Source organism: Lucilia sericata, unplaced genomic scaffold (assembly GCF_015586225.1).
Source record: "Lucilia sericata isolate MDLA Ls3-8-SP2 unplaced genomic scaffold, ASM1558622v1 Contig000901F_arrow, whole genome shotgun sequence".
Taxonomy (NCBI): Eukaryota; Metazoa; Arthropoda; class Insecta; order Diptera; family Calliphoridae; genus Lucilia; species Lucilia sericata.
In genome coordinates this window covers 50607-77147 of record NW_023994888.1, presented here as the reverse complement: position 1 = coordinate 77147, position 26541 = coordinate 50607, and the positions used below count along the sequence as shown (strand labels likewise).

At 28.7% G+C, this 26541-nt stretch overlaps 2 protein-coding genes across 5 annotated transcripts; one reads left to right on the top strand and one right to left on the bottom strand.

Moving 5' to 3' along the window:
• Positions 1–4674: 4674 nt before the first annotated feature.
• On the bottom strand, positions 4675–20401 carry LOC119608948 (choline transporter-like 2). 3 transcript variants are annotated; one of them, XM_037963558.1, is made up of 4 exons: positions 20377–20401; positions 16780–17118; positions 6005–7310; positions 4675–5942 (listed from the first exon to the last, which is right to left on the bottom strand). In XM_037963558.1, exons 3-4 carry the CDS (start codon positions 7184–7186, stop codon positions 4689–4691), a joined length of 2436 nt encoding a protein of 811 aa, XP_037819486.1. In that variant the 5' UTR covers positions 7187–7310; positions 16780–17118; positions 20377–20401; the 3' UTR covers positions 4675–4688. The 3 variants fall into 3 exon arrangements, with proteins under 3 accessions (XP_037819486.1, XP_037819485.1, XP_037819484.1); XM_037963557.1 differs by lacking the exon at positions 20377–20401 and adding an exon at positions 17846–18027; XM_037963556.1 differs by lacking the exon at positions 20377–20401 and adding an exon at positions 17476–18022.
• Positions 20402–20972: 571 nt separating this feature from the next.
• Positions 20973–26538, top strand: LOC119608949 (set1/Ash2 histone methyltransferase complex subunit ASH2). Of its 2 annotated transcripts, XM_037963559.1 has the most exons (7): positions 20973–21218; positions 21316–21494; positions 21565–21909; positions 24817–25200; positions 25254–25534; positions 26052–26309; positions 26375–26538. In XM_037963559.1, the coding sequence occupies exons 1-7, from the start codon at positions 21109–21111 to the stop codon at positions 26477–26479; spliced, it is 1662 nt and encodes a 553-aa protein (XP_037819487.1). In that variant the 5' UTR covers positions 20973–21108; the 3' UTR covers positions 26480–26538. The 2 variants fall into 2 exon arrangements, with proteins under 2 accessions (XP_037819487.1, XP_037819488.1); XM_037963560.1 differs by lacking the exons at positions 20973–21218; positions 21316–21494; positions 21565–21909 and adding an exon at positions 24062–24608.
• The last annotated feature ends 3 nt before the right edge of the window (positions 26539–26541 follow it).

The following is a 26541-nucleotide window of genomic DNA, read 5'->3' as shown; positions in this document are numbered from 1 at the left end:
ATTTTATGTAAAACTCAAAAAGTACCAGTCGAAGTACGATAAAGTTCCCCTTTTATAGATTCTCATTTACTCCAGGCTCTAAGTGCTTAATTTCATGTTTCGAGGTTCAAATTTTGTAGCAAGCTCAAAAAGTACCAGTCAAAGAACGAAAAAGTACCAAAAAGTGCCATTTTATAGATTCTCATTTACTCAAAAAGTACCTTTTGAAGAACGAAAAAGTACCAAAAAGTCCCCTTTTATAGGACCTCACTTAATCCGGGCTCTACATGCTTAATTTCACGTTTCTAGGTTCATTATTATACAAAAATTAAAATGTACCTTTTGAAGAACCAGGTTCTCACTTAATCGGGGCTCTACACGCTTTCATGTTTCTTATTATAGAAAATTCAAAAAGTTCCTTTTGAAGAACGAAAAAGTACCAAAAAGCCCATATTTATAGTCGAAGTACCAATAAGTCCCATTTTATAGATTTTCATTTACTCCGGACTCTACTTGCTTAATTTCATGTTTCTAGGTTAAATTTTATAGAAAACTCAAAAAGTACCTTTGTAAAACCAAAAAGTTCCGAAAAGTCCCTTAATTATTAATTTCATGTTTCGATTTCAATATCATAGAAAACTCAAAAAGTACCAGTTGGAGAATGAAAAAGTACCAAAAAATATCACTTGGTACCGGTATTCCAAATAACACCCCATTAGTTTATTTAGTGTTTCTTGAATAAAATCAAATTTTCCGTTTTTACCCCTTTTGGTACTTTTTTCCTCCCCATTAACGAAATAAAAATTCTGTTCCAAAATGTTGCAAAATCTTATTGGGAGCCCGTTATTATGTATTCATATGTATAAGTTAATAAAGTAAAAACAATGTTTCATAAAAAAGTACCAAAAATAGGTAAAATTTTCACCCCTTAAACGTCCGAATATCCAAAAAGTACTAAATTCATATTTTTATTTGTTCGTCATGTTATGAAGGATTCAAAAATATCTTTTAATGTTCTCTGGTTTAAAAGATACATGGGGAGCAAAAGAAGTACCAAATTACAGTTTTTACCCGTTTATTCCCCAAAGAGGCCGAATTTGAAAAAATTACCGGACACCTGTCCGCTTTTTTTTAAATGAACGACGATAAGCTTTAACTGTTTTTGTAACTTTTCTAGTTTAGGAGATTTAAGGTTACCGAATTTACGTTTTTAGCCTTTTTAAACCCCAAAAAAATCGAATTTCCAAAAATCCCGTCTAATTGGATACATTTGGTGGGAGATTAACATCCTGCCCAAATTTCAGCTCAAAGAGCTTAAACCGTTTAGGCTCTACGATGGTAAATCAGTCAGTCAGTCGGTAACGTTAGAATTTTATATACGTATGTACATATATAGATTTCGTGCATTGAATTATACTGTAAAAACATTGTAGTGTTCGACTTGAATTCAAGTTTCCTTTTCACTGGAGAATGCTATTGAATTAAAGTGTAATGAAAGTGTATTTCAACACTTGAAATTTGAATGTTTGACTGGAATTAAACTTGTTTTAAACTTTAATTCCAGCAAGAATGCTTTATTTGGTATAGTGTAACAACTATAAGGGATCTAAAGTCGACATAAAGCCCACAATAGTTAGTACCAATATTTTGCCCAAATAACATCTACATACCTAGCCAGGTTATATCCTCTAGGTCCGTGAAGACATTCTCTACAAAGCTATAAATTTGTATAAAAGGCGGCTTAACAATTGTTTCTTGTAAATATTCGGCCACCATAGTGTTTGGAGACAACAAGAGCTTCACTGAAAGGCACACCAGACAGACATCGCGCTCTATTATGAGTGTATGTTAGTGATTCTGCTGAGATCAATTGTATAATAATAAGTATGTATCCCAAGGATACCCCCTGAATACGGCAATCAGCTTCCGTTCATTGCCTCTAGGTGATAATATACCATGTCACCACTAGCCGACCGACCACCACCCGCCTAGGTGACTAGGGAGGTATACAATTACCACTCTCTTGTGGGCATTCTTCCAGGAGACCATCATGATGGCTCCTCTTTCTTGAAAAGAAAGACGTTCTTTACAGACAAATAAATAATTAATTAACACCATTACTTACATTTTTTAATCTTCTAGATCTCACAAATATGCCAAATCTAGATTTCAGTAAACACTTTTGGGTATTAAACGAAAACAAACCCTGCCTGGAAAAACATTTTCATCATAGTTATTAACAATTTAACTAAATTAAACCCAACACTTGCTGTTTCTTTGCACAATGACCCTCGGTATAGTAGTATAGCATACAATTTTATTAATATCAATTGTTAGTAAAAAATTATTTTTTTATTTAAAGAATATCATTTTTGTCATTTTAGATTTTTGCACACACACAACAACAGATTTTTTTTGAAAATAAAAAATGCAGAAAACAGTTTGGCGCGAAAAATTCTAACAGAATTTCTTTTCGCAGTCGGCAGAATTGACATCAACTGCACTTCCCATTTAAAATACACATGTTCGATATCCTAGCCCTTTACGGTATGACATACCAGCAATGTAAAAAGAAGGTGTAGCTCCGTTGACGTCAACGAAGCTGGTTTGAAGTCAAAGCAGCGACTCGAATTAGGCGCGAAAACACGAAAATATCTGAGGCGAAGCATATACATCGAACGTTGAGCAAAGTTCTACACCGGCCAAATTTCAATGAGCGGCTTTTATTAGATAAAAGAAAATTTGCATAAATGAAAACAAATTAATTTTACATTGTAAAATTCCACAAATTTAGCGAAAGTGTTCTGTAAATTGTACAAAATATGGCGAAATTTTCAAGCCGTATTAAGCTGAAAAATTTTCAGCGGCGGCGGCGTCTTTGACATTTTGTTCGGCGGCTAGGCTTAGTCGGCTTAAGCCGAATCGGCGCAAGTCTCTGAAGAGTTATCAAGTAGTTTTAACAAATGTCCCTAGTAAATTTAACTTAACGAAACAAATTACCAGCGTTGCCAATTTTGTTCTAGATTTAGCGCTTTTTTTGAAACAGGCGCTATATCTGCGCGTTTTACATACATATTTTGATTTTGAAGAAATGAAAAATTAGTTTTAATAACTTAAAATTATTCTAGTGGAGCAATAAAGAAAAAACGGAATAGTTTTATACAGTACTAACATTAGGATCCTACAAGTCCTGGTTTTCCGATATTTAATTTATATTTAAATTAGCACTAGCTAGCATCTGCGGCCATCAGCTCGAATTAAATTTATAATTTAATATTATCGTGAAGAACCCAATATTTTTTTCCAATATTTAATTTTGAAAATCAAACATCTGTTTAGACACATTTTCAAATTTCTATCAATCGATTACGATTGGCGATAAGTTTTAAATATCTAAAAATATGTATATTTTAGAAACAAATAAAAAAATATATATTTTTTAAATATTCGTAAAAGTCGACTGCTTAAAAAATAGCTAAATTTTTAAGGTATGTTATAATAATAAAACTTTTTTATTTAAATTTTTGAAAATTTTGTAACTTTTATTTTTGAGCATTTAACATAATTCATTAATGTTTATAAATTAGGTATGTATGTTTGTAACTCTTTATTGTAAGTAAATATTTTATAAAATAACATAAATATTAAATTAAATACTATGTATAATAATTGCAACATAATTTTACAATATAACTCGTATATATTTTTTTAAAATAGAGTTTATGTATTTTATTTTGTATATATTCATTAATTTAAATAAATTCATATATTTAGTATATGTAAAGAAAACGTAAATTTGGCATGCAATTCAATTTTAAACAAGTCGTAATATATATATATTTCAAAATTTATATTTTTATGTTACAACAACATTTGTTATGTAACATTTTTTATACATAAAATATGTATATGTATGTATATATTTTTTCGATTTTGATTTTTTGTGATAATTAAAAACTTTAATTTAAAATTTAATATCGTTATATCGTGTTAAACATTGTGATTTTTATGATATTCCTATAAAGTCTTTCTCTATTACATTTCATTCTTTTATTTCATTTTTGAAACACAACCTTTTTTGAAAAAATATTGCAATCATTTACTCAATAACTTAAATTAATAAATATTAAATAGTTTTAATAATTTATAATGATTCAAAAGAACATTTACAATTTTTTTAATTGTCTTTTCTTTCTTAAGTGTATCCTTTATTATTTCTATTGGACATTATTTGCAGGATGTACATTGTATGTACGTACGATTGTTATCTATTTAGGAAAATATTCAGTTTAAAGTAAAACTAAAAAAGAGATTCAAACTTTAAATTTGTTGCTTACAAATGTGCAGATTTTGATTAAAAGGCAATAATTACAAATAATTTTCATTGCACGTAAGCTGAAGTGGAATTCATTAATAATTTCACTTTTTCATAAAGGAATTCTTTGACAGGTGAATTAAATTTTCAAAATCATGAGAAAATTTCAGACTAACGTGTAATGATTAAAATTTTCTTTGAAATTTAAATAAGTGAATTTCCAAATTAAATCATCAAATCAAAAAATTTTTAAAACTTATATTTTCATCTCTAGATTAACAATTTCGTACATCCCTCTAAAAAACAGCACCATGCATTCATTTTCTTTCACATATATTTTTCATTTTTAAAATCTACTTTGGTTTTTTTCTGTTTGTAACCCGTTTTATGGTGTTCATTTTGGTAATTTATTGCGTTTACCCAATATTTTCATAAGTTGTTTAGACATATAGTATGGTTTCTCTGGAGAACCATCGTTTCTTTCGATATCTTCAAGGAAGCACAAAAATAAAGTATCCACAGCCATGGAATAGACACTAAAGAATACACTCGTTATAAGAAAAGCACATATGGCCACAATAGCGGTGGGCACGGCTATATAATGTAATTGTATAATGGACGGGTTATTTAGTAAAAAGAAATAAGTAGCAACGCCTGCTCCTCCCGTTATCAAGAGTTTAGACATAAAGAATAGAAAATCGGTTACCTTATCCAAAGTAACGACACGCAAAAAATTGCGCATGGTTAAATTGAAAGCATCTTTGGCACTAGTGCAGAAATTTTTACCATGAATGGCGCACATGATGTAGGCATTTTTACTTAGGAAACGTAAAAATGATTCCAGTAACCAAAAGAAGCAGCGCATGCAACAGAGTATGGCTCGTGTTACAGCATTATCATATTTTTTCATCTTCCGATCAATATACTCCAATATCAGACGTATCAAGCGACATATAGCCAGTATGAGTGAACCAAAAGCTAAAGTGCCCAAATGATAGAAGGAAGTCTGGAATATGGCTTTAGTAAGGGTAAAAAAGGGCACATCCTTCTTTTTAAACGTCCAATACCAGGTGGCAAATGTACAGGCTAAAACCATGTCACTAAAAGCACTAATAAAGAATGTCAACCATAAGTAACCAAAGACATTGTAAACAATAAACCAAGTGACCAATGGTGTATGTTTGACTTCAACAAAACTGCACATTGTCTTAGTGCAGGGAGATCTTTGGGACTGTTGAAAGAAGCCCAGTAGAGAAATGTCAGCGTTGTAACAATGATCCTGGAAAATTTGTGGTTCACAACTTGCTCCTACTGTGTAATTTACGGCGGGACCATCACATTTACAGTTCTCTTGGGTGACACCCGTCACACTGTTAGGATCTAGCTGCCTAATCATTCTAAATGAATTTTTACCAATTGAACCCAAATATAGACCAACTCCCACTGCGTATAATATCGCTACAATGAACAGTATCCAGGTAAATATGGGAAAGAAAACTGTCGATTTGACACTGGATACAGCTTTGCTGCCCTCTTTGATTAGAGCCACTGCAATGCTAATACGATTACGTAAAACGATTAACAGCAGCAGTAAGATGACAAAGAATACACATAAAAATATGCTCAGATACAGCCACAAACGTTCGTCCTGTAATTGAAGAAAAAATTGTGGATAATTTTTATTCAAAAGTTGCGTTTAAGTTTACCCACCTGCAAAATATTTTTCACCACTGCATTCAAATTTAGAGCATGTTGTGGCACAGTAGCTTCACGATGATAAAATATATATTTATTAATGCTGAAATAAATGCCCACTACAAGACCAATTAGTACTCCGAAAATGGAAGTCCACAAGAAGGGCGCTGCCAGCCAGCGCATTAAGGCAATGAATATTAACGAGGCCACCAAAGTGCATAACATTGCCGTTAATATCACAATATACGAATTTAAAATGTCCTCTACAACATTTTCGCCTACACGTTGAGCCTCGTGGGTGCCATTAGTGAAATGAGCCACTATGTTGCCAATGAATTTCGCCAGTCTGGTATCGGTTTGTAACATTTTTTCTTTAATAACAGTCTCACCCAATTGCTGACGTCTGCGACATTGTACAACAGGCTCTTCAGCTGGGGCAAGTTTGGCATCTATTGCTGTGGCTGGTTTCACCGCCATAAGAGCCTGCGCTTCGGGAAACATGGTTAATGCTAAAGCTTGTAATTGTTGTTCACTTTGTGTAGCAATTATATTCGTTTGCAGACCCGTTAGATCTCTTTGGTTGCGTTGCAACAGGAAAGCCGGTATATACTCACAGACCTGCGGTGAGAATTCCCACATGCAACGATTTAAGAAGGGTGCACTTTTTATATACCACCTGGCACAGCGTTCCTCATTTATGGCCTTTTGAGCATCCTCCTTGCTGTTTATATTAAACTTATCGTTATCGGTTAGGCAAATCAGTCTAGCTTTCAACTCCTCCAATGAAAGTTGATTTTTCATGGTATCCCAAATGAAAGTCTGCTGTGGACATTGTTCCACACAAACCTGTGGCGTAGGACAGCCCGTTATAGGTACTAGAGGATCTATACATTTGTCGAGATTAAAGAAAAACAAATATTTTTTATTCAAAACACCGGAATCTATGCCACATTTTTTATTAAATGAATCGGTGGGTACGACAAGTTTATTTAAATCTCCATTGCGCCAAGCGTAGGTGGCAATGAAAACCCAAGCTCCCAGGAAGACTAAAAATAATAATAAACAAGGTACATCTGTGCAGGAACGTTTACGCCATAAGGGTGCCTTAAAATTGCGTTCATATGCCAATTTTTTGCCATATTTCGCATCGACTTCTGCCATGTCATTCTGTACACCCGCTTCTCCTACTCTAGTCATATTGTCATTATTTTGTTATAAATAAAATAAGAATAAAACGAACGGAATGTACGACTTTGCGTTACGTACGTAAAACAACAACAATGAACTTCTACTTTTGTTCTCCAAATTCTTTGTGTTGACTCTGGAAATGTAATTAAAAATAATAAGAGAAATGATGACATTTTGTTTAATTCAATTACTTATATACATAAGTATTATATTATTTTATATTAATTTAAATTTAAATTGCATTCAAGTACGTTTCCAACAGAAAAAAACCTAAAAGTGGGTGCGTAGACATCATGTTAATTAGCAAAAGTCATTTTAAAAAGTTGTTATCTATCATTTGTTTTAAAGAATTACCCTATGACTCAGTAACTTTTAATGAAAAGTATTTTTAATTTTTTTTCTTACAAACATTTGCACTTTATTAAAAATTATTAAATTTTCATATTCCCCAGATCTCAGCAACTTTTATTTTCAATAGTTTTGAGTACTGCATTTCAATTTCGAGTTTTGGATATTTCACTTTCGAGTTCTGATATTTAAGTTTTTAGTGAATTTTCATATTGTTAGTTAAAATTTTCATTAAATTAAATTTCGATAAATATTGAATTTTTCATTAAAAAAATTATTTTTAATTAAAAATTTGTACCAAATAAAATATTCAAAATTTAAATTTAATGTAAATTTTTATTCAAAATGATATTTTTTACTAAAATTTTAAATTTTGAATTTTTTTTAGAATATTTTTTGTCCACAAAATGATTTTTATTGGGTTCGACAGGCATTTAGTTTGGTCCATTTCAGAACTTTTTACATTATTTTGGAATTATAAGGGACATATACAGTGAATCAACTAAGTTTTTTGCCTACCTTTTTTTAAGAGAATTTTGTTTTTTGTTCATAAATAAAATTCAAAAAAACAGGTAAAAAGTAAATTTATGTTTTCCAATTGAAAATAAAGATTATGTAGAATGGGAAAACCAGGAAAAAAATATAAAAATAAAAATTTTGGTGCATTTGTTGTTGCATTTTATTATTTTTCATCAGAATTTGCACGTCAATAAAGTATTTTGCATATTGAAATTTCCAGTTAATTTCGTTGGGTTTTTCAAATTATTTTTTAATTGCTTTTTGGAATTTATTGTTAAAAGGACACGTGTTAAGTATTTTTCAATTGTAATTTTCAAAAATCATATCCTTATTGTGTGAAACTGTGTAGTTATTCGCGTTAAAAATGTTTAAAGGGAAATAATGAGGCAATTCCAATATAAAAAATTAGTTTAGATTTTTAGAACAAGTATAAATCAATGAAATTCAATTATGAGATGTTTAATCAATCATTAAAAAATATAAAATATAGAAATTGATGAAATAACACAAAGAATTATTAAAAAAAACGCACTGAGTTGTCTTTCAAAATCTTTAACTGCCAAAGGAGAGCGACGTGTATCCAAGCAAAAACCATTGAAGTCCTCATTTTTCTTCTCCAAAGTCCATATACGAACTTAAAAGAACACTATGTTTAAATTTGGACCTCTAAACAGACCTTAGGTTGCTTGGAAACAATATAAAGTGAACTATCGTGTGGTACGGGAAAAATACTTAATTTAGATATTTACAAATAGAGGCGGTTCTCATCACCTAAGATCCACAAAAGCAATATTTTTCAGCTAATACATACACTTATATATAGTTAGAACCCAAATCAAAAATAACTATCCAAATCCAACTACGCCTACTGTATTTTATTCATGAAATAATGCATTCAAAATATGATGTAGAATATCAAGATTCTAGCATGTAATAGTTCTATAGTGGTATACGGTGATATCCCCATACTTAGAGTGGCTAGGATGGTACTTAGTGTTAGCTTTATTGAATAAGAATCAATATTATACAATTCTAAATAAAATTCACACAGTACTCCCCAAATAGATGGGGTCTCCGTAATGTAGTTTTTGTTTATCAATACAAAATGACCAAAAACCCAGATTATTTTTGTTATAATCTATAGATTTATACCCCACTAAGATTTTTTTCTAGGTCCAAATCCATTGATTTCCTAATATATCATGTATCCAATACAAAATTACTTATTATTTTCGAAATTAAATCAAAGAAACGATAGATTTGATGTTAAGTCAAATATTAAAAAATTCTTATAGGTATATAGGATAATAAATCGGTTAAGAAATGTCCAAACTTAGACGTTCCACTACTAAAATATCTAAAAAATGTTATTCTAATACATAGGAGTAATAAAAATATTAAATTTTATAAAATAATGCAGCAATATTAAAAAAATGAACAAAAAACCTAAAAAAGCAAAATACTTTATTGACCTTAAAAATTAACAATACGTTCACATTTTATCAAAAATCTCGTTAATTAATATCACGATTTTACTTTTTATGGTAGAAAATTAAAATATAAGATATTCTTTAAAAAGTACAACAAACAAATTGCTTTATTTTGCTAAAAATAATTGTTCAGATAAAGTTTTTTCTTAAAATTTTACATAGGCAAATTACTTAATTGATTCATTGTATGTATAATGCACTAAAAGACGTTTTGTAGACCAGAAATACACAAATTTCAATTATTTTTTCCCACAATAAGCTCTAAATTATGGAATTGTTTGACCAATTTCAAAAAGATTGCTGAATTTCTTTGAACATATTGTACTTAGTTCATCTTACTATATAGATAGGGATCTTATTAAAAAATCTAAATTTAGGATAATGCCAGTCTTGCAGTAAATAAGCGATGCTACATTTTCCCATTTTTTTGTACAGTGTAAGAGGTAATATGTTTAATCAGAATAACGATATTATTAAATTAATTAAAGTTTAAATTAAACTAACTGTTAGTTCTTGACACTTGTCATATGTATATGTATATACATACATATGTACAATGTGTTTTGAATACGAGATTTTGTATAGAATTTTACTTCTATGAGTATTTCACAACATTTATCATTAAAAAACACTTAAATTTCGTAAAAATGTGTTGTCGTTTTTTAAGTGTTACATACAAATAATGATATTGGTAATAAGTAAATAATTTTCTATTTCTAGAAATATGATCTATTTTATCTTTGAACTATGTATGTCTGTAAAATTACTCTGTTTTTAGATATTTCATATACGATTCGATTAGATACTATAAATTGTATGATTCAATATATCGAGGGACTATATTCAATAGTCGCTATCTGTCATTTTCATGAAAATGAGATTTTGATGGCAAAATATTCAGCAAACTATCCCGCATCAGTGATATAAATTTCAAAGAAAAAAAAATATTTTTTGGCAATTTTATAGCTTTTTTTAAATTTCTCTATCTTAAAAAAAGAAAAATTCTGAATGCAAAACTCTCTATCTTATCCAAAAATTGCTTCAAACTCTATCCCTTTGGATGATTTTCTGTTGCAAAACAAGTCTTCTTAATAATTTGGACATGTTGAACACAAATCCGTCAAAATATTTAAAATCGGTCTAATAGTTTTTGAGATATCGCTCATTATGATACTAATTAAATAAATTTTATTGTCGTGTTTAACCATATAACTTTGATTTTGGACCAAAACATTATAATCTGTTGCTTTTTCAACAATTTGGTTTATTTTCCTCCATTAAATTGTATTAAATATAATATTTATTGATTTTAATTCAAATAAAAATTTTATAATTCCATGAAAAACTCTCTATCTGTTAGTTGAATGAATATTTTCGTAGAAAAATAAGCTCTATCTGATATAAATTTGTGAATAATTTTGCAAATAATGCAAAATTTAAAATTCTTTTTATATAAGGGTTTAGTATATGGTCGTAGAAATATATTGTAGAAGAAAAAATTTAAAAATCTTCACTAACTAGCGAAATAAACAGTTTTTTTGCTCTCCTGAAAACTTGTATTATTTTAGATAGGGACTATTGAATATAGTCCCTCGATATGTAGATATTTATTTTTTTTACATTTTTAATTTTTATGAAAAAAAGTTAATAAAACGTTTTCAAATAAATAAATGTGTTAAAATCATAATATAAAATTTGATAATATTATAAAATTTCCTTAAATTTTCTGTATAAACCCCATAATGAAATATAAATCTTTTATTTGTTATTACCTTCTCTTCTATATTTTATTCATTGTGAGTCATTAAGAGACCTAGTTTTATGTACATACATATGTATGTACATATTCCGAAATGTTACAATTTAATATGATTAATGCACACATTGCATTGTGCCTTTGTTTAAACGATGGAGAAAGATATAGATATTCGAAATAAAGGTAGAAAGACAGGTAGAATTTACGACTATTTCAAAAATGCAGGAAAAACAAATAAAAGTAAGAAAGTATAATCTGATAATCGACTACGAGAAAAAGTACATAAGTAGATGATTTGTGTTCTTTTCTATTTTAAAGATTTTTGGTTTGTCAGAATTCACTCACTTTATATAAAAATAACACAGTCCATTACATAGATTTTTAAATTATGTTCATTAATACCATTAGAATTTTGTATGGGTATTCCGAAAATGAGTATTAAAAATTTGTATAACCCGTCAATTATGTTCATTTTTCAGTCATAGTTATATAACCACTATTCTGATTCACAAATATTTAATTCTGTACCTTTAAGAAGTTATGAATATTAAACACTGTACCTCTAGACTGAAACTTTGGACTATCAAAATATATTCTGAATAAAATTAGAGTGAAAGGACTATGTTATTTATTCGTCTAAAAATTGATTAGCGCTAATTAAATTAAATAAATATTTAGTTTTAAATTTTAAAAAATTTAAATTAACCCACAATTAATGAATATAGTATAAGAGAAAATAGTTTGAAAAAGTTTTTACAATACATGGTTTTGTTGACCTGTGTAATCATTAGGGTGATCGACTTGGTTCTTCAACCGTTTTTAAAACCGGTTTTTACTGTGATAACAGTGTCGGTTTTTTCTAAATGTTTATTTTTCGAATATCGAATAACTCGGTTTTTTACTTTTTAAAACCCGGTTTCGAATACTTTTAATTGCTTTGTACTTAAATTAAATTTTGAAGCAAATAAAAATACAGCCCTTCAAAATTTTAAAAATATTGGAGTCCAGGAACCACAGTATATTTTTCTAACGCACTTTTGGTGAAACTTTTTTGATTTTCCTAATTAATTAACAATTTTTATTTGTAAAATTTATTAGAATAACAGTTTGATAAAATCTTAAGATTACATATATTACAGTTAAAATAATTAATTTGCGGCTAAAATATTATGGAAGTGTTGGAATGCCTATGAAAATTGTCTAAATATCCTAGAATTACATTATCCTTATGTTCCACTTTTTTCCATTTTTTTCATTAAAGAAATAATGTAAATCAGACGACTAGATCTAAAGTTAAAGTTTAAACTGTTAAAAATTAGTTAGGCCATGTATTATTAATCAAATTTAAACATAAACGTAAATTCTTTCACATTAAAATAGATTTTTTTTATTTATAATGAAAAACCGGGTTTTTCTGTGTTTAAAATATGTAACCGGTTTTTTTCAAATGTCAACTATTTAAACTATTCGAAAACCGGTTTTTGGAAAATGTCGAATAGTCGATCACCCTAGTAATCATTGATTGTTTGTATGCAAAAATAAAACTTTTCCAGCACGCTATTGCATAGTCGATTGACCTATTTAAGTATGATTCTTTTTTAACTTATTTTTTTTTTTCATATATCATCCATTTACTTCAGAGTGTCACATCTCGGAATTTTTATGCACAAAATATCTACTGTTTTAAAGTAATTTCATTTGTTTTCGAAAATATCTATTCCAAAACTAAAACTTATACAACCTGTTACAAAATTCCATTCCGATCGCATCACCACCATAGTGGGGAGGGTATTATGCGTTTGTGCTGAAGTATACCTTAAAGTATAACGATGAACTCAGAAACACTTTCTTGGTCGATTAAGACATTTCCATTATTTCACCTAGCACCCATACAACTTTCCGATTTGGGCTTATTAGCTCTTAATTAAATTATTTAGACTGAATTATTTAGAAATTCGCACAACTATGTTTATATAAACATAAATGACAAACTCCCATTTATAAAATGCCTTAAACTCCCTAATTAACGTAAATATATTTACGTTTAAAGGTTAATTTGAATTTTTTCGGTGTCAACATAAATACGGGTCTGCCTTATATATTTATCCTAATTTTCATTTAAATCGGTTGAAAACAAAATAATATTTAACTATGGTTTCAAGAGAATATATCAATATTGCATAGCTTGAGTTTGACCTTCACAGTTTATGGGTTAACATTATTCGATTTTACTAAAACTTCAGATATATTTGCCATATTATATTAAATTGTATTATCTGAAAAAGTTTTATATAAAATGTATAACAGTAAAGAATAAAACCTGTTTTCCAAAAATGTTAACAAAAAATAGTTTCTCTAGTTTTCTAGTTCAATTCACAGGTACCGCTAATATGTGAGAGATATCGACCTAATTTCTTTACTATTTTATTCCCTTCTTTATTGTCCATAAGTCACAGGGATATTTTCTCCCAATTTTAAAATTTATTTAACAAAATTGGTAAAAGTTTGAAATTGGAGTTTTGAAACTGCCGTCTGAAGGGTTTTCCATTTATGACTGTACCCTAAATACGGTTCACGCTATCTAATAAAGATAAAAGCTCACATTTAAGTTAATACGAATATATTTAATGTAATGACATGGTTTTATTAGAATATTAGCCACAATGTGTTATTTTTTTTAATATTTCTCAGATAAGTGTTTTTTGACACTAAAGTATCGGAGAATTTTGTAATAACTTTTACAATTTTTAACCGATTTTTGTGTTTTATATCTTATTGGGATGATAATCGAATATATATTTCAATAATATTCCGGTAACATTTTTGCAAAAACTACATTCTTCTTCAGAGCCGTTGCACCACTAGTTAACGTAGTACTATCACCCGAAATTTTTCCGGAATGTATTTTTATATCTTTAAGTTAAGTCCAGAGACAACCAATATTCGCAACACCTGAAAAATTACAAAATTTTATATCTGGGACTGAAGTGTACAGTCAAAAGGTCTAAAAGATGAAAATGTGGAAAATTGGTGGGTGATACTACTTTTTTATTTCCATATTCGGAATCAGCACACCAAATAACACTAGAATTAGTGAAAATTATTTAAAAAGTTTTTTCATCGTTGACCTTTGTAATCGGAATAAAGGTTAAGTTAAACATAACTATTTTTTATAAAATAAATATTTAAAACTTAAAAAAAAAATAAAAAAATAAAACTAATTCAATATTTTTACTTTTCATTCCGAAAAGTATTTTTTTGAATTTTTCTGAAGAAGAAAAATACTGAAAGAATTCCAGTATTGATCGGAACGGAACTCTGTGATAGACGTTATTGTTTTTTTAACATAAGATTTGTTTCCAAGTAAAAATATAAAAAGTGAATTTGATAACACATTTTGTTACTGAATGTATCAACCACAATTTGTATATTTTTTTGGGGAATTTTGTAGACAAATGTTTCATTTAACACTTATACCAAATAATGTATAGTGATGAACATTACTAAGAATTTATTGTTGTACATGTTATTTAACATGTGCACTAAATTATGCTACTGGGTATTACTAAGTTATTTATTAATTCATTCACCTTTTTTTCCTTTGTTGTCTCAACAGCTAGTTATAGTTTGAAAAACTGAATAAGGTATTTTTCGTAAAAAAAAACAAAAATAAACTTGAATTGTAATGAAATTTCAAATGCGACAAGTTCATTTACTAGACATATACGGTTAAAGATAAACAAAAATATTTAACTCTAAAAAGGTATTGGATTTTTGAGGTCATTTTTAATTTGATTGTAGCTAATTAAATAAGTTTAAGTTAGAACTGTTTATAGTATAAAATAATACATAATAGAAAACAAGTAGCAATTAGGGTTCTATAGTTGAAACGAAAAGTCGACTTTTTGACTTTTTTCATTTTGTTAAAAGTCGACTTTTCGACTTTTTGCATTTTATGAAAAGTCGACTTTTCGACTTTTTGCATTTTATGAAAAGTCGATTTTTCGACTTTTCGACTTTTTTCATTTAAATAAAAGTCGACTTTTAGACTTTTCGACTATAAGTATTTTATAAATAGTCGACTTTTCGACTTTTTCCGACTTTTTTCGACTTTTTTCGACTTTTCGACTTTTTTCGACTTTTCGATTTTTTCGACTTTTTGACTATTTTCGACTTCTTTCTACTTTTTTCCGACTATTTTTTGACTTTTTTCGAGTTTTTCCGACTATTTTAGAGTTTTTGACTTTTTTTTCCACTTTTTTAAAATTTTTTACTTGTTTCTACAATTTTCGATTTTTCGACTTTTTCCGACTTTTCCGACTTTTTTCGACTTTTTTTTTGACTTTTCGACTTTTTACGACTTTTTTCGACTTATCGACTTTTTTCGACTTTTCGACTTTTTTCGACTTTTATTCACAAAGTCGACTTTTCGACTTTTTTCACAGACGATAGTCGAGTTATCGACTTTTTTGGAACAAAATAGTCGACTTCGACTTTTCGACTTTTTTCGACAAAAAGTCGATTGTTCGATTATTCGAAAGTCGATTTATAGAACCCTAGTAGCAATGTATAGTCGTGAATGGCCGACCATATGATATACTACCGCAGAGAGTATGTGGATTACCTTTTCTAATAATAAAACATTTAATTTGTTTTCTACATTAATTCCGAAGTATTTATATAATTTGTTGACGAAAAAAGTGATTGTCTACAGATTTGGTAGAGGAATTTTAAGTCTACATTATAATTATTTATGCAGAATTTCATTGTGACCTTTAAGTCATTTTCTGAAGTGAAGTTTGTATGGGGGCTAAGGTCAAATGGAGCCTGATCTTTACGCTAATCGGCAGTACCATTAAGACTTTTATAGTTGATATTTTAGAACATTTAACATATTTATGATATAAATAAAGGTATCTTCGCGTTGTTATAGCGTTGCAAATATGACCAAAAACATTGTTTATTCCAAAATTTTGACACGATAATTGGAAAACCTGATGGATGTATTATCCTATCCACCCTATAGAAAAGAACACATGTTTCTGGTTTTTGACTTTCTAAAATTTTGTTTAACATTTGGTCTATATGTTTGCTTCTAAATTTTGGGTATACATAGTATGTACATTATGGTGGCCCCAAAATGGAAGTTGCTGATGTTCCATTTCTCAATTTTTTTCCTGACGTCAATATTTGATTAGCTGGATCAAACGATACATAATACATATATACGCAATTTCGGTAAAATGTCTTCGAAATTTCATAACATTCCTTTTCGTGAAAAAAACATTAAAAAGGGATATTTTATACTTTGATCCAGCTCGCCAAATATTGAGAAATATTATTTTATTATGTTTTATTTTCCGTGGAAACATCAGTAGCTTATGTTTTCTCTACACAAACGGCACCACCCTAATAAACATATATTTTTTATTATTTTTAAATATTACAAAAAGTTATCACCCTAATATACAAAAAATAATAACAATTACCTTTTTATTGTAAAGATCAGATGCTGAGATCAATAAAAAAATGATGGAAGTTGATATTATTGCTTTAATTTGTTTTGTTATATTTCTTTTCTTTATGCACTAGCCACTGTATTTTAATTATTTTTTATTTTTATTTTTTGTGACTTTATGTTATTGTTTGATCACTTAGTATTTCTTTTTTTATTGAATGTACTAATTTACTAGATTATTACGACGCATACACTGAAGTTCCAGTTCGAAACACGAGCATTCTATGACTGAGAATAAATATTTTTGCTGACATAATGTTCTCGTTGTTGTCGTCGTAGCTGCCGTCGCTATTGTCGACGTTTTAGAAAACTAAAAGACACCAAAATTTTATTTATTATTTTTTTTTTCTTTTTTTGTTTAATTGACTAAAAACAACAAAAACTAATGAAAAAGAATACACTAATGAATATTCACATGAAATTAAAAAGAATTGTTAGAGGAAAAAAAAATTTATAGAATGCATATAACTACTTTTACGTTATGGTCCTTATCATTAACAATTGTTTGTTATTAATATTTTACAGTTTTTTAAACATACCTACATAGATTGCAAATAATTGTATATTTTTTCAACAAGATACTTTAGAGACGATAACAAAAGTTAATGTTTATTTAAAAAAAAAAATACCATCCCAAATAAGATAAGATTTGAAAATTATTACTCACTCTACCACTCGACTTTAATTGACTCTATTTGCAACTTCTATTTATTTATTTAACATACTCGTAACGTACAACAACAACTACAACTGATTGTAAATTCAAACGTTAAAAAAAAACGAAAATGAAAGAAACTGTTGTTATTTACAATTTTGTAACAGATCAGAGAAAGTTTAAAAATTTTGTACTCGCACAGTAGTATGTTTGTATTTATTCTTTATACATATATTTTTCATTTATTTAATTTTAAAATTATTTTTAAATGTTGTAAAATTTCATAATAGACATTCACTCATGCATACACACAGTTTCACATATATGTACATAAATATTTACTTATATTTAAATATAATACAAAAAACAAGCTTTGTCTTACTTTAAAATTGACAAAAAAAACACTCTCTTTACTAAATCCAATATAAAAAATGTTTCAAATATTTTTCAAGTGGCCAAACTTAATTATATATTTTCATCTATTTAGTTTTGTTATTGTTGTTTGTTGGTATTTTGAGTATGGACAAATGTTGTTGTTTACTCGTGTGTGTTTTGATTGAGACTGAGGTTTTCGTTATAATAATTTATTGTTTTGTACTCACTCACTTATTCTCTTACTACGGCTCCACGCTTCAGTTAAGAAAAGAGAACTATAAAGAGGGGGGTCTTGTCTGATACCTTCTATTAACAAACAACTGGATCTTGTATATTATGAACAAAAACCCCAAACAAAAACAAGTACAAGTAACACAAAGAATACCTAAACAAAAACAAAACTAAACTTCTATGAACCTTTACAAAACGATAGATACCTACACTGCGATTTCAAAGTACATATAAATAAGTAATATCAACTAAAGTTTTAACTTATTCTTTGCCTTGTCAAGTTCCAATGTCACTCTCAATCGCTAATAAAAGATATTTAACTATGTATATATAGTTTTGAAAAAATCTTATAGAGAATATTTTATCTGGAGATATTTTTTTGCATTTTATACTGAGATAAAGTGCAATAGTTAAGCCCGAATACTAGAGGCCTATATACATTGATCCAATATGTACATACATATATGTATGTATATCAGGGAAAACAAAACATACAAATGTATGTGTTTTATGGTGTGTCCTATTGATTTATGAATTTAAGAATTTTGGCATCGATTTAAGAATTTTGGCATCGATAAGATCATATTTTTGCATAATTTGAAGTAAATACCATATTTAGGCCATATTTTTGAGATTTTTAGAACATTTTTTTTTCATTATTTTTACCATTTTTAAATATTTTTTCAAAATTTTTTATTTTCAAAATTCCTGTTTCACAATTTTGATGAAACATTTTCTATTTTTGTTCGAAACCAACCAGTTCTAAACTTCTAAAAATCATTTTAAATTCGGTCTTCTTGAACCCATCGGAGGAGTATCTAGTTTTCTCAAAGTAGAGTCCCTCGCCATTTGTTATAAAAAGTGCTAATTTTTTAATATTGAGAATTGGCATCTTAGAATGAACCAAGCTTTAATTTTCGGTGGGAACACACATATGTACATACATATTAGGGTTCTATAAATCGACTTTCGAATAATCGAACAATCGACTTTTTGTCGAAAAAAGTCGAAAAGTCGAAGTCGACTATTTTGTTCCAAAAAAGTCGATAATTCGACTATCGTCTATGAAAAAAGTCGACTTTGTAAATAAAAGTCGAAAAGTCAAAAAATCGGGAAGTCGAAAAAAGTTGAAAAGTCGAAAAAAGTCGATAAGTCGAAAAAAGTCGAAAAAAATCGAAAAGTCGGAAAAAGTCGAAAAGTCGAAAAGAGTCGAAAATTTTTAAAAAGTGGAAAAGAGGTCAAAAACTCTAAAATAGTCGGAAAAACTCGAAAAAAGTAAAAAATAGTCGAAATAAATCGAAAATAGTCAAAAAGTCGTAAAAAATCGAAAAGTCGGAAAAAATCGAAAAAAGTCGAAAAAAGTCGAAAAGTCGAAAAAAGTCGGAAAAAGTCGAAAAGTCGAAAAGTCGGAAAAAGTCGAAAAGTCGACCATTTATAAAATACTAAAAGTCGAAAAGTCGAAAAGTCTAAAAGTCGACTTTTAAATAAATGAAAAAGGTCGAAAAGTCGAAAAATCGACTTTTCATAAAATGGAAAAAGTCGAAAGGTCGAAAAGTCGACTTTTAACTACATACAAAAAGTCGAAAAGTCGAAAAGTCGACTTTTCGTTTCAACTATAGAACCCTAATACATATGTACCTTATTTTTTCCAAGCGGATCAAACCTAATATATATATATAATCTATCAAATTTCATTAAAAACATTTTATAAACAAACAGTTTATTTTAATTTAAAAAGGGTTCGCGAAAAACTCAACATATAAAAGGTCTAAATTGTATTACCAACTTATCAAATTAATTAAGAAAAAATTTGGGTTAAAAATGTTCGGTATTACATACTCAATGAACAGACCTAATAATGTTCACTATGGATACGTGTTTTTCATTTTTTTGCTAGAATAAATGTGTAAATAAAATAGAATACAAAACTTTTTTATATTTAGTTAACATAACACTTTTAAATAATTATTATTGTATTGTATGTTTAAATTTCACTATATGTATGTAGGTGTTTAACATTTTTTTAATTGAACATATATTTAATAGGTTTTGGTGCAAATTTTAATTTCACAATTTTTAATTATTTTTTATGTTTAATATACTTATTATACGTATTTCATAACCATAACAAATCAATATTATCAATACTTTTAACTGTAGGGTGTAATTGTTATGCAAAAACAACATCGTATTAACCACAACAACAACCTGCTCCAAACAAAGGAAAGTGCATTGTCCAGTTTTTTGTTTTTAAAAACATAACAAAAATTTCACACAAAGTTGAGAATGTAAACAAAGAGCTTTTACCAGTTTTATTATGTTGCGTTGTAAAAACTTATTTTTGGTCAATAAACCGAGAAAGATAAAATAAAAACAAAAATACAAAAATAGACGTTATGTTGTTTGTTGCCAAAACAACGGCGCAATCTTAACAGAGTTGTAAAAAGTTTCATGGCAAAAATAAATAGTTCCAATCAGGGTGTAGTGATTCGCGAATACAAGGTGACGTCTGGTTGGTAACTTGTTAAATATGCCATTGTTCCAACTAATTTAAACATTCGTCCCACGATGGGTTTAATAAACATACAAACATGTGTATTTGTTATGGGTTTGATTTATTTTGAAACAATATTTAATTAATTAATGATTAATGTTCCAAATTTAAAAACTTTGACAATTTACAAAAGTCTATCGTACTATATTTTGATTTTACGGTGTAATAAGCAATTAAATGAATGTATTTGTTTAAAAGTAAATAAATATTATTAATTACAAATATTTAATAATTTAATTTTTTTATATTTTTCAACTAATAGAATTTGTTGCTACTATTTTATTGCAACCATGTGAACAGTTTTAGCCTACACTGAACACACTTAAACAAATTGGATTATTTTTATTCTTTTTTTGTTACTTTTGTCTTGAGGCAGCTAGCTGAACTTTTATTAAATTTAAGATTAAGAAAAATATATTTTATTTTATTAATAAGATTAAGTGATTTGTTTAACATTTAAAAATTTGTAAAGCATTTATTATATTATGGAAGATATGCAAACCGATAGTAATTCTCAGTCAGAAATTATGCATGAAACAACACAAAGTGAAAAGCGAACTCAAGCGGGCGAAGAAAAAGCCGGCTATTGTTATTGGTAAACAAATATTAAAAACAAAACAGAATTAAGAAAAGAAAAATATCTACATATAACTAACATTTAAAAATGTATTAAAATCTCGATGTTTTTTCAGTGGCAAGGATCGTAATTTAAACATTGTGGAACTTCTGTGTGCCAGTTGTAATCGTTGGTTCCATGAATCCTGCATTGGTTATCAATTGGGTAAACTGGTGCCATTCATAACAAATTATGTATTTGTCTGCAAGAATTGTTCACCAAGTGGTTTGGAAAATTTTCGTCGTCAACAAGCCAGTATGTCAAATCTTAACAATTTAACTAATTTATTAACAAAAACTTATTTATTTATATTTTTTTTTTAAAGCCATTCCTCAAATGTGTATCACTGCCATTGCCAACATGAGACAAAATTCTTTGAAAGAGGGCAAACCGAAGAGTATTTTTAGTAAAGATAAAGAGATTATACCATTTATAGAACAATATTGGGAATCTATGACAACGATGCCGCGTAGAGTTACGCAATCGTGGTATACAACGGTACAACGTTCCTTATTGAAAGATGTCCAAATAACATTTACCTACGAAGAACATCCCGAAAATGGTGCTATGTTTGGTTTGTTATCTACCGATTTAACACATATAAAGCCTAGTTATGAGGCTATGGGAAAATTAGGGGCATTGCGGCTGGCCGAAGATGGTTATGCTCAAGGTGAGTGTTTTATAAAATTACACTGCAGTTTAGTAGATACATAGCTGGCCCCGTTTGTATAGAGAACAAATTAAGGTAGTGATGTTCCCACCGAAAATAAAAGCTAGTTTCTTTCAAAGTTAACATTTCTCAAGAATTTTCTCCTGGGGTATATTTGATGAGATGTGCAAAAAGATAAAAAAGTCATGCAAAGGAATGTAGGTATCATGTGAAAGTTTTTAGGATATGCTTTTAATTCTCTGAACTACCTTGTATTTTAATAAAGTTTTCAAGGATTGATAGCTTTTTAAGCATATAAGCGTTAAAATCTTTATACTTTTTACATATAAAACTGTAATCAGAAAGACTCAGAAATGGGATTTTTAGCAAGCCGGTATTCTACACAACCCATAGGAGGAAGTGCGTCAGAGGCCGTCTTTGTTTATCACCGAAACGGTTTTTCGTTTTTTGAGATTCAATCTAAAATAAATTTTATTTGATTTTTTTTCTAAACGAGTGTCCATCGCAAAATAATCAGATATCAGAAGAAAAATATTGAGCAATATTATGAATGAACTAAATTTTAATTTTCGGCGGGAGCATCAGCAACTTCCGTTTTTGGGCCACCCTGGGGTGTATAAAATGTTCTACGCTGCAGAAATTTTATAACTATTTTTTATGTTACTTACACTAAAGAGTGCAACTAATGTAATTTGTTTATTCTGATCCATTGGCACTCAAATGCCCATTGAACTCCTCAGTGTTGGAATACCAGAATAATCGGGATATTCGCTTCGAAATAAAGTTTTCAATAAACTTTTGTTGAAATATCTCTGTTATTTGGTAATGAGATTTAATACCAGAGTAGGAAAGTTGTCTTCTACCATGAATGAGTCTCCTACATGGCATGTAATAGCTCTACAATGCTAAGAATCATGGAGGGTAAGAAGATGTAAGAAGACTAATGAATACCCGTCATAATCCTTAGTAGTGCAGAACTACCGTAAGACATGGAGAAGCTTCATTCATAGTACAGCACGAGTTTTCCTTCTCAAATATTGAACCTACCTATTTACCAATTAGTAGATATAAATTTCCGATTTTTCTATAAAAGACTGATTAAAAACTTTATTTTGATGAAAATATGACGATTATTTAGGTTTTCCAACACCAAAATGAAGCCAGGTAATCGATTAAAAGCATAAAATTTTTGTATTCTTTAATGGCCAAATCGATCTCCTGACCTAAACTCCATTTGAGTACCATTGGATCATTATAGATCAGTTTTCTTAGGAAGACACTGGGACTAAAAGGTACAATATCCTTGATAGCATATAGGACGTAAGGAATAGCGTCTCAAATTATCAAATAAAGCTAGTTAACCTTAACAACCTAGTTAACAAATTATATTACCCAAACCAAAAAAACAGTTATAAAATTTCTTCACCATTCCACAAAATATTATATCAGTTGCTTAAGTTTTGGCCACCAGTGTATATAGCTCATTTATTAAGAGAGTAGAAGACGCTCTTCATATTATTATCACCAAAAATCATTGGCATTGAATTTGTTTATATTTTTTTTTTGTTTGGTTTTTATTGTAATTTGTTTTTCCAATCAAAAATCGAGATATATTCTCGTGTTTGCATAATTTATTAAAAGCAAAAATACTGCATAAAAACTTAGCATAATAGGAGTATGTAGTTGTTTTTTTTTTTTCTTAAACATATACACTCACTCACACATCCATATATACTTGAATGAATGGAATGTTTGTTCTCTAAATGGAGATGATAAATCATATTTTTTTTTTATTATGGTACACAATTTTATTTAAAAGTACCTTTTAAGTGTTTGCTAAAATTGAAATTCTTAAATTAAAAACACAAACAACCACACACGTATGTTAAAATTTTTGAAATTAGATAAAATTTAGTAAAAGTAATTAAGCAAGTAAAAGTAATTTGCACTAAAAATCAAATATGTATGTATATAACACTTAAATTTTTGGCCCCTTTTCTGGGGTATTTCTAAAAACAAGTTACCATCACTGCGTATGACTTATTTTTTTGTTTTTGTTCGTCGTTTCTTTATTATTGTGTTTTGAATTGTTTTGATTTTGATTCTCTATAACAATAATATTGTTGCTGCCGCTGACGTTAATGTTGTTGCTGTGTTAGTTGTCGCCGTTAAATTATTGTTTCTTGATAGTGTATTAATTATTTCGCTGGCAGAATTTTTATAGTTAATTTTATTTTTTTTTCTACAAATTGGCAATTGTTTTATTATTTAGCCATTTATGGTACAAATACAAAAAAATAAATAATCAACGTGAGAGAGAGATTTAGCTTCGAAACTTGTAGTGAAACAATTTATGCAGCAAATTTGTTTTTTATTACTGATTTATCAGTAATTGTAGTGCATAAAAACGGAGGAGTAGAGTGTAGAGAGTGGACAAGTTGGACAAGGTGTTTCAATGTGAAACATGCAGTCAATTGCCGTAAAGTTATCTTGAAAGGAAAATTTTAATAAGGAATAAACAAACATTTTAATTATTCTTTACAATTTAAGTGTGATTAATGTGTCTTTAGACTATATTCAGTCTATTATTTGATTTTTATTGTTAAAAATTGTACCTGACCCAAAAGAGAAACAAACTAAAATCAAAGAAACTATACAAAAAATAGCAATGGAAAGTGTGGTTACGCGTGAAGAAGAACGTACGTAATATTATTCATAAATATTATTTGTATAGGAATGTTTGTTGTTAATTTAACAAGTTAATTAAAGTAGGGGTTGGTGGAGAGGGTGTGTTATTTGCTTGTGCATTACAATGGTGACACGTACACATTTATACTGCGCCATAGACCATTTAGAACTTTAGTCGCCAAAAATATGTAGTACCTATTTTGTTTTTTTTAATTTTAGCTTCTTTATCAAAAAACAATAGACAAAATAAGCGTAAATTTCCGGGAACAGATTCGGGCCCAACCGGTAAAAAGGGTAGACCTAGTTCGGATATAACCGCTAATGTTAAATTACCGGCTCATGGCTATCCTTTGGAACATCCTTTTAACAAAGATGGTTATCGCTACATATTAGCTGAACCAGATCCACATGCTCCCTTTCGCCAGGAATTTGATGAATCTTCTGATTGGGCTGGTAAACCCATACCTGGATGGTTATATAGAACCCTAGTGCCTAATAGTGTCCTTTTGGCCTTGCACGATCGTGCACCACAATTGAAAATCTCCGAAGATCGTTTGGCAGTAACAGGGGAAAAGGGTTATTGCATGGTTAGAGCCACTCACTGTAAGTTATAAACAATTTTTATTGATAATTATTTTAAATTTCGCCCTCCTTAGCTGTTAATCGTGGTCGTTGGTATTTTGAGGTTACCATAGAGGAAATGCCTGAAGGTTCTGCAACGCGCTTAGGTTGGGGTCAGGAGTATGGCAATCTGCAGGCTCCTTTGGGATACGATAAATTTGGTTATTCTTGGCGTTCTCGTAAGGGTACACGTTTCAGTGAAAGTCATGGTAAACATTATAGCGAAGCCTATGTAGAGGGTGATACTCTAGGCTTTTTAATTGATCTACCCCAAGAAAGAGAAGTTGATTATCTGCCAAATACATTCAAAGATAGGGTAAGTATTCGATAAATGGAAATGTATAGGTATAATGTGAATTTTGGTAAAATACTACGATTTTCATAAATTTTTTATATAAAATCTTAAAATTTTATAAATTTTAAATAATATTGAATTTTCGTAAACATCTTGAATTTTTACAAAAATTCAAAAATTTAGATTTTGTGAAATCTTAAAATTTTGAACTTTATGAAATTCCTTAAATTTAAATTTTTATTTTTTTTTTATTTTAATGAAAATCCTAAATATCAGATTTTATTTTCGATAAGACATTTTTCGTTTTTGGTGAAAATTATTTTTTTAAATCTTGAAATTTTGTGTTGAGAATTTCAAATATTTACAAAGTTTTTCAAAAACAAAAAATTCTGAAATTTTTTAAAAATTTTAATATTTTTTTGAAAAATTATATGTTTTGGTAGAAATCCTGAAAATTTTCAATATTGTTAGTAATTGAAAATTTTGTGATTATCAATTTATAATTTATTCTTAAAATTAAATATATTTTTCCTTACAGCCACTTGTTAAATTCAAATCACATCTCTATTATGAGGACAAGGATAAAATCCAAGAGACATTAAAAAATTTACGCATAGCACCGGGTAGTAAAATAGAATTTTTTAAAAATGGACAATCTCAGGGTGTAGCATTCAGTGATATTTATGCAGGATCATATTATCCAACTATATCAATACATAAAAGTGCTACAGTGAGTGTGAATTTCGGACCAACTTTTAAATATCCAGAAATCATAACAAACTATAAAGCAAAGGGGGTAAGAAGTGTCAAATCAAATAATTCGAAAAATTTCCCTCTTAACTAAAATTTTTAAACTTTCAGATGTACGACCGAGTAGAAGAGTTGATATGTGAACAATCATTATCGGATTTATTGTACTTAACCGAAAATGAAGGAAGATTACGTTTGGATAATTTTAGCATATAAACATGAAATTTTACAAGTTATTAGTATTTAATAAACAAAGTTTTTTAAATATGTTCTAACAT

What these genes read in the sequence shown, in the direction of transcription:
- LOC119608948 (XM_037963558.1), bottom strand. Translation starts at nt 7,186, where the DNA reads ATGACTAGAGTAGGAGAAGCGGGTGTACAGAATGACATGGCAGAAGTC. An exon ending in TGGTGAAAAATATTTTGCAG is followed by an intron (nt 5,943 to 6,004) that starts GTGGGTAAACTT and finishes CTTCAATTACAG; the next exon opens with GACGAACGTTTGTGGCTGTA.
- LOC119608949 (XM_037963559.1), top strand. Translation starts at nt 21,109, where the DNA reads ATGGAAGATATGCAAACCGATAGTAATTCTCAGTCAGAAATTATGCAT. An exon ending in CGAAGATGGTTATGCTCAAG is followed by an intron (nt 21,910 to 24,816) that starts GTGAGTGTTTTA and finishes TTTTAATTTTAG; the next exon opens with CTTCTTTATCAAAAAACAAT. An exon ending in CAAATACATTCAAAGATAGG is followed by an intron (nt 25,535 to 26,051) that starts GTAAGTATTCGA and finishes TTTTCCTTACAG; the next exon opens with CCACTTGTTAAATTCAAATC.